We start from the raw sequence: 12,663 nt of genomic DNA on the forward strand, positions 1-12,663 counted from the left end.
TAAATCCTGAAGCCCTTATAAGGAAAACATTTCTACTGATGTTTTAGTTTTATCTGATAAGAATTTTTAAATCATAACCATGGCAATATAATATTCTACTAACCAGAAGTGTGGAAATATAAAACATACATTCAAAAATGGCACTTATGCGAATACTGGAGACACATCTCACTTTTACAGCATGATTTTACAAGGAATGTGAAAAATGAAACTGAATAAAAGAGTACATAAGAACTGATCATTTTTTCAAGTCTCTCAAACCACAGAAGTAGCATTAGGACAGTTTTACTACTGACAACTTTTAGAACAGACTGATAAGAAGTTCAGGCTCCATATCTTTCCTCTCTGCATTTCCTAACACATACCATGAAAACAGAATTAGGAAAGCAGAAAGGCAATGAGTTGTTCAGATAAGTTCCTGCAGGCTGATGGCATATTAGGGCATGCACTATTTATCAGTGCTGCTAATGACCTGTGAAGTAGGAAAGCTTTATCTGTGATTGGCCTGGGCTAATCAAAGGTGATGCTGGAAGAGTCAGGGTCGTCCCAGCCCTGAGAAACGCTGGAGCTGCCACCACAGGAGTTACAGCTCAACTCGAGACGACAGACTTTCAAGTTCTCACTCTCTGCCTACCAATCTCTGCCTACCAACCCATCTCAGCCTACCAATTCTTACAGCTGTAATCATCCTGGATGAGAAAAGGTGACCTACAATCAGTAACTTGGAAACTTCACCTATCACTGGAGTGATGGAAGAAATGTTTTAAACTCTAGCACTGGGGAGGCAGGATTGCTGTGAACCATCACCTCCAGTGTGGTCAGTGTTTTCATAACTAATCCCTGCACTGCCTGAACATGCTTTTACAATGCCTTTAGTTATTCAGATGCCTTGCTGGGCACCCTGTGTGTCTTCCCACTCTGGCTGTCAATCTAAGTCCTAATAAGAAATTACATTCTCGCCTCAGCACGCCACTGGCTGCACACACATCAGCCAGCACACAGAGATGACACAGCCCCTATGTTTCAGCAGATTTACCCAAGCCCTAGTGAAAGCTGTTGCCCTTTTGAGGTAAAATGTATTTCTCTATTATGGCACATGTTCAGTATATACAGTTACACTACAACCAAAACAAAGGTGTCCCAAACTATAGGCTGAGATGTTTGACTAAAACTTATTCATATTAATCTTTGCTTGGAGTGGGATGCTGTGGATCTATGGAAAGTTCTACTACATTAATAATGACAGTGTCTCAATATACAATCTATAATATATCTAAGTACATTGAATAGGTATGATTTCTTGTATAAACCGTCAATGAAATATACTTATCTAACAGTGTCACCTTGTATGCTTGTCAGAGATTGGTAAAAATATATATATATGTATCCAGTCTCCCAGTGCACAGGATTCAGTGACTAACCTCTGCTGCCAGGCTTTAATTTCAGGTACTGGTTATTCCACTGTAGTTAGAGGACTAATGTCTCACTCCAAGGGAGAACAGAGTTCTGGAAAGATCCTTGATGTGCACCCAAAATGCAAGAGAAGTAACTCCAATGTGTCCCACATGACAACACCCAGATTAGGGTACCATCCAGGTTACTTGTGTAAATGAAAAGTTAGTGATGAAACCTCAGAGACCCATACAGCTAAATGACAAAGCTATCCAAGAGTTGGTTCCAGTCACCTGTGATCTTTCTCACAATGCACATTGTTTATGCTAAATACCAATCCTAGACCCTAGTGTTATTTGAGAAACCAATTCCCACAGTTAGGAAACATTGCACTGATTACAGCATCTCCCAAGCACTTATAGTCTCTCTTTATCTTAGCACACTCTGTGATCACTGCAGAAAGAAATCCAGTAGTCAATATACTAGTTGGCTTCCCATGGGAAGGACAACTCTTAATTGCTTCTGATGTTTTTCTTTGCTCAGTATGTTTCTCTCTGTGCATGTGAGAACACACACGTTTTCTTCTCTTTTTTATGGTGCACTTCACTGACATATTTAATAGTCACTCATTTCCATAGCACTTGTTTATCATAACTTACAAAGTAAAATTGGAGGATTATATTGTATTTACAACAAGTTGGCACTTACAGAATAAATTATTGATTCCTTTTTTTTTTTATTTTATTTTATTTTCTTTTGTTCTCCACTTCTTTTTCACCAAAGGGCTTCCAGAATTCAGGCAGAATAGTAACACCTGCTGCCAATATGCTACATTAACATGAGTAAATAGGGTTCCAGCTGTTACACTCTTTCCCAGTGATTTTCTTGTTGCTGAGAGGCAGTGCCTTCCACCTCAGTTCATGTCCAATGCTCAAAAACTGTTAGTCAAGTGAAAGCAAGGGCTGCATGTTTTCTTCCTCATTCTTATCCATGCGTTTCAGCACCCCAGGATCCACAACTGACTGAGACCTGCAGAGGGACAACATGTTTATGTGACATTTCTAGATCAAGACAAATGAGGGTAAACCTCAGCTTTCTTTTGTTTATTTTAATTTCTGTCAAGGTTTAAAAACAAGGGTACAGCATTACCCAAGCATCTGATCATTGCAAATCATCAGGAAATACCCTCATAGAGGGATAACAGGGCTCAGTGCTGATCTGTAAATATGGGAGCAAAAGGTGGAATAAAGTGGATTCTCTCTTCAGTGAAATTGTGAAGCAGGGAGCATCCTCCACCCACAAGAGCAAACTAAGCTGTCCTCTGTAGTGGCTTAAGCACTGACTGTCTCTCCAGAAGGTTATACAGCAGTGGGCTGGCAAAGAAGGCACAATTCAGCCACCCAGCTGGCTAATCACACATTGCAATTAGCAGGATGTGTTAGCTGGAAGCACAGGTTGCTCCTTTTCTGAATAGCATCTTAATTCAACAGCGCGAGATCCTAAGTCAAACCTAGGAATGGTGCCATGGTTAGCAGGATTTCTGAAGCAGCACAAATGTGTCAAACTCACTTTTCAGCTCAACTCAACAGGGCAGAGCAAATTCACTGATAATTGTAAAATTTCTCTAGATTCTCTGATTCAGCCCAGAAGCATAACATGATACCAGTGCCCTGCAACAGCCATAGGTGAGAGGCAAAGAGGAAAACTGAGTCTCCAGCAAAATCAAAATGTTCCACTGAAAACAAAGCCTGGAGTATTAAGTCACATCAGCCATGGCTCAGCTCATCAAAAAACAGCTACTTCTGGGCTACAGTAACTGCAACCCTAGTTAGATGTTTCCTTTAGTGAGAAAAATCTCCAGCAGGAAATGCCTCCTTCTCTTTCCTTCTGTAAAGATTTGAGATGACTAAAGAGCATGTGTGCATCTCTACAACGCAGGCATTTATTTTTGATCAGTGGAAGCACACTGAGCCTGCAGCATTGACACAGATTTGCTCATTTAGAGGGCTACAGTGCAGAGAAAAACCTTTACAAATTCTAACCTTTCCTAAGATAAGCATATGGATTCAGTTCCCCCCTCTTATAAACTGTCATCCTCCAGTGAAACCAATGAATGAGCCTGATGAGGTCTTTCTCAAAAAAATTTAAAGAAAGGTTGCAAAAACACAAGAAAAACATCTGACTTAAAGCTCAGCTGAAAACTTTAGACACAAGAATATTTTCTAATAATATTTATCCCATTCTCATACTAATACTAAAATCAAGAAAATTAGCTTGAAAAATATTATCATCTCTCTTGTGATAAGCATAATTTAAATTTTTAAATTAGAGTGTACAATAATACTTATCCTGAACACTAGTCAATTCCTCAGGCAGAAAACTAAACCAGTGAATTAAAAATGCTTTTTTAAAAATCTTCACAAGGTACCGTGCCAATGCAAAGCTGATTGAAAATTTGCTGGTGGAAAGCTATACTCATGGAAAATCCAGTTCATCATGATAAAAATTGCTGTGGAAGCAAATTAACTTCAAAGGTTTGCCAACTAAGTGCTGAAACTGAGCCTTGTCCCTGCCTGCCAGTGACTGAGCAGACAGGGTTTCCAGTTCTCATCTGGGGAGAGCCGAAGGGCAGCTGGAATGGCTGCAAACCTGGCCTCCAGTTCCATGTGAGGAAGCTTTGGCCATAAATTCCCAGGGCCTCCAAAGCCCCCAGTGCCAAGGCAGGTGTGAAAATCCAACTGCACAAATCCTGATCTATGGTTTGTAAAATCAGATGCCCAAAAGCCTTGAAGAAGAAGGAGATAGAGCTTGCACTCAGTTTTAAACAGAAATTTACTGTCATGCTTCATCAGCAGCGACTCACAAATTAAGGTACGTGAAAGGTAAAACATTTGCTTAAGTCTGTAGCTCCTTCTCTTCTGTCTACATCTCCCAGATAAATTTGCAGACATTACTGAATACATTCTGAGAAAACACAGTGGGCCTGAGTTATACTACGAAGTCTCATTGCAGAGGTGAGGAACCAAACCACAGCTCCTCTGCAAAGTTTATCCACACAGACACCTGCCCTGCTGGGTTAGGTGAGAGGAGGATGCAGGTCTCCAGCTGGGTGCCTCAGGATGACAGCCATGGGTGAACACGGCCACAGGCTCAACCTGACTGCTGAGGCTGCTGCAATGGTGCCAGGTGACAAAAACAAGTTCTCCCCAGAGGTCTGTGCTAGAGGTGGCATTAATTCCTCCTTATATCCATCATCCTCCTCCCAAGTCAACCTTCCTTTCAAGGTGAGGTCATCCAATTCACCAAAAATTCAAGGAGATCTGGAGGAATGTCAGTGGTTTACATTGGGGGCAAAAAGAAATGAGGGGTAAGAAAGAAATGAATTCTCAGTAGCAGTTTGGTTTTAGAAAGACATTCTTTCAGGAAGTAAACTAATTTTAAAATGGTAAGCCAAATTAAACAAGATAATTGTTGGAGAGCTGCTAGATGCTTGTGAAATTTGTTCTAAGCTAAGCACTTTTCATTGCCTTAGCATTTTTTAACATGTTAAAAATGTTATGGACTAATATATACTGACTGTGGGTTTAAACTGAGAGAAACAACCCATCAGTTGCTGAATACAAGTTAAAATTAATGTTTAATGAAATAGAGCTTATCTGTTTTATTGTAACTTTTCTATTCCTGCCTTAGCAGAGTCTGTGCACTTAGTACACTGAAGTCTTGGGACTTTCTGTCAGTCTTAGTATTAGCACAGTAAGTCTACTTAGTACTTTTTATGTCCAGCAGCAGGGAACAAGGATTCCAGCAGATGCTGGAGGCATGCTAACTGAGAAAGAATACATAGAAGGTGAACAAATTTTAGCACATTATATAGATACAGATTTCAACATGTTTATTTTCTGCATTAGGTCTCCTACTGTGTTAGTTCAACCAGAATGAAAGAATATCAATTTGAAGCTTACACTGAAGTGTAATTCTGTATGAAAAGATTTTTCAAGAACAAGTTAAATGAGAATAAAAATTATTTGAGAAAGAATGAAGAAACTGGTCAACTCATTGCTTTTCCAGTTAATAATATTCTTACCCAGGACAATCTGGAAAACTCCGCTACAAACAGCATACTTCAAAAGGACTTGTCACAGGCCTTCTCAGATTTTATTTTGTTGCACCCTTGGATGAAGTTATTTACTCTCACAACATCATTTTACAGCAGAAGGATTCTGCATTTCAGTTCCTTAATTCCATCCTTCTGTCTAAGACAGCTTCTCTGTTGTCTCATAATTCTTGTATTATGTGCAAATCATGCATAAGTGCATTGTTCACCTTTCCCCTCTCCTGGCTCTTTTTCTCTGTCCCATTTTCTCCATTAATTGTGTTAGTTACACATTTCTAGCTTCCTATATCTGGGCATTGGGGATTTTGGAGGCTCTGGGAATTTATGGCCAAAGCTCCCTCACTGGGAATTTGAGACCAGGTTTGCAGCCGTTCCACCAGCCCTGTCATACAGCTTCAGAACCTTTTTTAACTTCTTATCCTAGCTCATTCCTGTCCAGTTTCTTGCTATTTCCCACTTTCAATAAAGTGGAGGCTTTTTCAACACAAAATCCTTAAACTTTATTGGGTTTTTTTTCTTTTTTTTTTAGATTTCCTTTAGCAATCTTATGTTTTCTCCTCTGTTTCCACAAAAATAACTCCCTTTTAAACCACACTGTCCTTCCCAGTCTAGGCAATATTTTCCAGCCAAAATAATCTTCCTGGCTGAGAAATCTGAAAATATTTTATCCTGCTTGATCTTTTTCCAGAGTTTCTTTCCTTTCTGTATCCCATGCTGTCTCCTGAAACTGGGTTCTCAGCCTAGCATATCCTAACTTAATTTTAATGACTTTATATGTTGGTTTCTGCCTTGTTTGTTATTTTCTGATCCATTGCTAGGCCTGCCCCTTATAAGCTGCACTCTGACTTTTGCTGCCCTTTCTGCTACCTTTTCTATCACAGTTGTAATCTTTACCCTTTTCTCTCCTACTGCCCTGGCAAGCTTGGATCAGATTCACCCCTTCCAAGTTAATGACCTCACTGCTTCCATAGCTACTGGAGAGGTAACTAAGCTCTTCCTATACTTTACTTTGAATGGCAAAATGCAGCAAGAAATTACACTGCACCTTCTCAAAAGAGAAGAATATCAGAAGGCCAGAATCTTTACCAGACTTGAGTATAACAACTGGCACTAATTTTGATCCTGGTTCTCCTCATATTTTCTCAGGCATGCAGTCACTGTGACTGAAGGTCCAGATGCCATAAATGTCCTGGCACCTACAGGCTGGTAGATAGGATACCAGGCAGTGGGCTATGAGATAGAGGAAGATAAGAGCTAACATCACCACCCAGAAAGAAAATTGACCCAAATTTACCCTCTGCACAGAAGCTCACTCCAGCTACCATTGTTTCTCTAATAAGTACTGTAGGCTGAGGTGAGATAGCAGCTTATTCCAAAGACAGTGCTGTGTACACAACCTATATGGCACCACAGAAAAAATCAGCTGCACTGAGTTAAAACTCACATGTGTAATAATCACAGCCATGATCTCTCATCAACACAGATCTTTTTAGGAAAAAGAAAAAAAAAAAACGAATTGTTATCCTATATGATAGACTGAACTACCTACAGCTTCATAAAGGATGAAGAAGGCAAATGTTAACCTTATGGCAATCCTAGAAGACAAGAGTACCTTTAACTCACCTTTTCATGGATTTGGGAGAGAGGTCCTTTTCTATGTCCTTTGCAGGAGTGTTGTAGGAGTCTGCATTGCATTCACTGTCATCATCGTACTCATGGTCAAGCAGTGTTCGTGCCCACGTGCCCATGTCATAGGGGGGCAACATTCCCCCAAACTCTGAAGGCAGGATCTCAGGGTGTATGAGCTGATGCAGGCTGTTGAGGTTGTTACCATGCAGGAATATCTGTACATAGGCAGGTAGGTAAAAACACAGGGGTATCACCAAAAAACATCAAAGCCCAAATGACATCATCATTATTTGAAGGATGCTGTACAATTTAAACATTCTGGTTGTGTTGGGCTAGCAGAGGAAGGCACACATCATCTCTGCCTTAAGCATGGTCATACTATGTTCATAAATCTCCAAAGTGATTAAAGCATAAATAACTTAAAATGTATGCAGAGAAAGGGTAAGAACTGGTGTCTGGTAGGTAGATGGACAGATTAGATTAGCAAGACAAACTGCCTTGTTAATCTCTTGCCAATTGTTCTCCCTAATCCTGTGAATTAAGTGAATAAATTAAAACAAATGAATAAAAATAATATTCACCATAGACAACAAGGAATATATATTGACTTTCAGCATGTAGCCATGAGTTCTATAAATAAGACAAATTGTGCAGTGTAATGATAACAGTGCTGGAAATATTTTCCTCCTTAATCTAGTCTTACCAGTAGCTGCCATTTATACTTGACAATACATAAAGTAAGTAATAATAGCCAATCAGTGTGACAACACTGAGGGAATAGCTGATGGACTATTTGATATCTTCCATCAATGTTTTGGTAGACTGATATTCACATATACTTTACACTTATATATCCGTATATGAATATGGTGTGATATGAATACTTGTATTTATGTTTAACTTATTGTTTCCCCTCAGAGATCTTTCATGTTCCACTTCACCTTGCAGGGACTCCTCTGGGCAGGTATACCCTTAGCATGATTTATAAGAGTTAAATTCAAAAGGCAGAAAGACAAAGACCAAATATATGCTTGTCTTTTATTGCTTACTTCAGACCACCTTCCAGTCAGCTGTGGACCCAGGAAAGTTAATATGACTGTGCAAAACCAGTGATTTTCTTCCATCTCAAAAAGGAATTTATCCTTTTGTGAAAGAACATTGATTAATGGTGAAAGTTATTTGCTTTATGGTGCCTTTACAGCTAAGTGTTTCACTTCTTAGCAGTTGTTTTTATATATGCCTAGTACTGCATTTATCTGACTTTAACTATCACTTGCAAATCTATATGAAAAATTAAAAAAACACATAATAATTCAGGATTAAAACAATAGATAAATAATAAGCCTGATAAAAAAAATATAAAGAGAATTCTTTTGGTTTGAAGGGTTTTTTTCCAATCATTTGTTCTGCATCTAATAATTTTTTTAAGGCTGATTTTAAATTTTATGTGCTGGTCATAACTTTCACATTTTGACACTAAGTTTAGAACTGTAAGTCAATATTTAACCACCTGACTACTTTTTATAGGTATTTGGTATTGACAAAAAACAGTTGTAAAAAGTCAGCATTTCTGAAAATATATGCCATTGATTCAGGTGTCTAAATAAAAATTTAGATGCTAACTGATAAGCCTCCGTGTTCAACAGCCTTGTCACTTATTTTTAATGCTCTAACCCTCCCATGAGCTGCACTTTACTCGCTAGTTATGCATACGCAGCACTTGAGTTGAAAAGGCCTCAGACATATCTGGCACTACAATGTTCTCTGCAGAAGCTGCAGTCAACTGAGTGCAACTGAATCCTGCAAAATGGGGCTTCATTTGCATATTTATAACAGATATTACATAAAAGGCTTTGTGATCTATAGTTCAAAATCTGTAAATACCAGAGGCCTCTCAAGCATAATCTGTCAGTAAAAAACAGCTCAACACCAAGGATCATTGTGGCCTTGCAGAGTGTGTTTGAGGAGAAAAAATACAGAGCTGCTTAAGGAGCTGATTCCATTGAAAAAAAAAAAATAATCATGTTCTTTGTAGTGCCGTTGTACACGATGTTGATTGTGTTTTCCTGGATGACAAATTTCCTGTTACAGAAATAATATCATTCTATACGCTATCACCACCAAGCTCTAATTTAATTGCACTGATGCAAATGGTATAAATTCAGCAACATCACAGAGGCTGCTCATGCTTATGCACAGATGCATGCACACAAATTCCCCTTTATTGGTTTTCATTCAAATTAGTATTTGCAATCTAATACTACTAGATGCCAGCTGGGTATTTTAGCTCATGCTAATGTCAAGCAAAACACACTAGGAAAGGACTTTGTAGTCACTAACTCTGTTTTTAAAAGAAAGACACAAATAATTTTAACAGAAATTGAACAGAACTGAATTGAATACAATCTTAATAGAAACTGTAATGTCGGCAGTATTTTTTTATATAACCCCCAGGAGCAAGCATACGCTTACATTTTAAAATACATTTAAGTGCGCTGCTTGATTGTGTCCTTAAAGGATAAGGTTGTATAAGTTTCTAAAACAGTTGAAGGTACCCTGTACAACACAGATATATTTAAACATTTTCCACCAATAGCAAGCTGATATCTCATGTTAATCTACTTTATTAGAGTATGATGCATCTGCTGATGATGACTGCCAGGAAATGGACAATTAAAAAGAAGAATACCCTTTTTCGTGTCTTCTCCTTCAGAAAGGGCCGGATAACTGTGTAGAGGGCATGGATATACCACGGCTGATTGACGAAATGTATTCCTCCAAACCGAGCTGGAAAGCTGTCCTGTGTGCCACAAAACAAATACACAAAATTTGAGCTGATTCTTAACATATGTAGCACATGCATCTAATACCATTTTTTTTTCTGAATGCCTTCATCTTAATAATCAGCCTTTAACAAGAAGAAAGATTATTCAAAACTGCATCCTCTCAGTTGAGTTCCAACTTTCCACACCAAGGAGCAACACATCTTGGACAGGGTAAGTGTGGAGGAAGTGTGCTGAGACAGCTTTGCTATTCAAATAAAGGCACAGCATTTCTAACCTCCAGAAATGCTTTAAACATTTATGATTTGCTCATAATCCATCTATACAACATTTTTTTCTCTTTTCCACTTCTATGGATTTTATTCATTTTAATAGTAACAATCTCAACTCTTCCAATGCCATTGAAGAGTGCTAAAAATGTCCCTGGTCTCCTCCTTAAAAAGAAAGTGTAAATCTAAGCTACTATTCAGAATGTCTCCAATATTATCCATATTTCATAAAACTGAGGCTGCATTGAACATTATGCACAAACCGTTATGCAATATCCATGACAGTAATTCCTGTCACATAGTCAGAGGCCTTCTGGGAACTCAAATGTAAGGATAGCATATCTGTATTGAAGCAATGGCTTTTCTTTTTTACTTGCTGAAAATCACAAGGGGCAGATAACTCACTAGGAAAAGATTCTGATATGCATTTTCAATTTCTAAGTCAAGAGAATATGCCACAGGGTTTGGCAGTTTCAGGAGGGCAGCCACTCTGTCCTGGAATACAATTGCTAAGTTCCTTGTGTTGTCCTCATTTTGTCTTTGCCTGGTTGATCATATGCACAAACAACGCACTAAGTCACCTCCTCTGTTTCCTACAGTTGCACCACTGAGGAAGGAGGAAAGAGGTGCAAACAGGTGCCGTTGATGTATGCTCCCTTTTGTTTTCATGGCTTATGTCAGAACCTTCTCAGTGAAGAACCTTCTCCCACTTATACAGACTCCCTAAATTAATGGCTTTCATTTGAAGCTTAATTCAACAGGAGACACAGCATAGGCAGCCATGGCAGTCTCTTAGATCACAACCAGGTTCCTCACTGCAGCAGTAGCAGCTCCTGTTTGACCATACAGGTAACAAACAAGGGCATCCTTTCCAGCTACACCTCCTCCTCTTCCTCCTCCTATGTGGATGCAATAAAGACAACTTCAGGTCTGTGCCACTGGGATGAACGACTCAAAAGGAGGCAATCAAATGGTCTGACATAGTGCTTTGTGCTAACAGACCTATTTTGCCTCCTCTGGAGACAAGAGAAGAGGCCCTATAGAAGCACCCAGCAGCCTTGATGTAATCTGCAAAGCACCACTTGAAGCATAGGGCAATAGAGCACACACCAACAAAATGGCCAAGAAAAGAATTATAAACTATTACAGCCAATCAAGAACTGTCACAAAAGAAAAGCAGAAACTGCAGGAAGGAAATCTTCCATATTCCAGATAGGAATATACTTTGAAAAAGTGCAACTGTCTGCATATCCACAGAACATCTTTAGCTCTGCAAATGTGTTTAGCCCTGTGGGAATAACAAAGTAAAGAGTCACTTACTCCTCTCCAAGGATCCATCCACATCCTGTCAGGCATGCCTAACCCAGGGGCTCTTTACAGCAAGGTACACCTTGCCTTCCAATTGTAACAGCTTGCTGGATTTTCCATCAAGGAGGTAGCACCTTGACAATAATTTACAGGGAGGATGACAACCACAACACACACTATTCATATCTGGCTGGCCAGAGCACAAGTCAATACAATCAATGGTCTGTTTTGCAGCTTTTCTCCTGAAACTTTTGATTAACAGCAGCTCTGAAAGAAAACAATCCTATCAAAAGATTGCTGCAGAAGCCTCATTCTGCTAAATGCACAATTCCTGTCAGCACTAACCTAATGTCAAACAGGATGGTTGGTAATTTGACACATAATTCACCCTGTTCCGTATTGTAAATCCCCAAACACCGCTCTGAGGACACAGCTATGATGTGCAAAAGGCAGTAAATTATGTTTGTATCATAGTGATCCAACAAATCCATTTGGGAAGGATAAATCACCAGATGACACCTTAACCTTTAGTTACAGGTGATAAAATTCATCTTAAGAAGGTTGTGTTTATTTGGATTATCACAGCTGGTTCTCCAGTAAAGAAAACAGGTGCTCCATGCTGCATACCATGCACAAAAGAGCACACACTTAGAGCTGCAGAAATCTCAGCAGAGCTGAGAGTCACACAGAAACTGAGGATAATTTGTGAAGAACATCATTCAATGGGCAAACTGGCATGTACAGACACAGATTCAGAGCAGACTGCCAACGGCATTTGTATTCTAATGTGGCCTCAGAATGCTCTGTATCTTTTTAAAGATACAAAATTTCCAGCAGACAAAAAGATTATGCTTAAAAACTACCACTTTGACACATCTACCATCTTTTTCTGCATCTTGGAAACCATTTACACGGAGGATCACAAATATATGTGGAATGATCCTCAAACAGATGATGCCACTTGATCTTAAAAGCCAGTTTATTTCAATGTTTCTCAGAAATTCTGAAAGCATTTTCTGGAACTAAAGAAGATGGGTATTTATCAGTCTCTGTGACTGAACCAAGGTGCCCAGATTCAGAAGCAGTTCCTAAGGTGTAATTAGGACCCCCAAAAATTTGTGCCAAAAACCAGAAAGGGTGATTTGGTCAGAATGATCCTGCTTTGTAC

General features: G+C 39.1%; 1 protein-coding gene across 1 annotated transcript in view; it reads right to left on the minus strand.

Moving 5' to 3' along the window:
* Nucleotides 1–655: 655 nt before the first annotated feature.
* CLVS2 (clavesin 2) overlaps nt 656–12,663 on the minus strand; it is a 49,755-nt gene continuing 37,747 nt past the window's right edge. Inside the window, exons 3-5 of the mRNA XM_058021779.1 lie at nt 9,825–9,935; nt 7,130–7,350; nt 656–2,421 (exon numbers count right to left, since the gene is read on the minus strand). Of these exons, the coding sequence (XP_057877762.1) occupies nt 2,334–2,421; nt 7,130–7,350; nt 9,825–9,935 (420 nt within the window). The 3' untranslated portion in view covers nt 656–2,333. The remainder of the gene's footprint in view (nt 2,422–7,129; nt 7,351–9,824; nt 9,936–12,663) is intronic.

This window comes from Melospiza georgiana, chromosome 3, assembly GCF_028018845.1.
Source record: "Melospiza georgiana isolate bMelGeo1 chromosome 3, bMelGeo1.pri, whole genome shotgun sequence".
Lineage (NCBI taxonomy): Eukaryota > Metazoa > Chordata > Aves > Passeriformes > Passerellidae > Melospiza > Melospiza georgiana.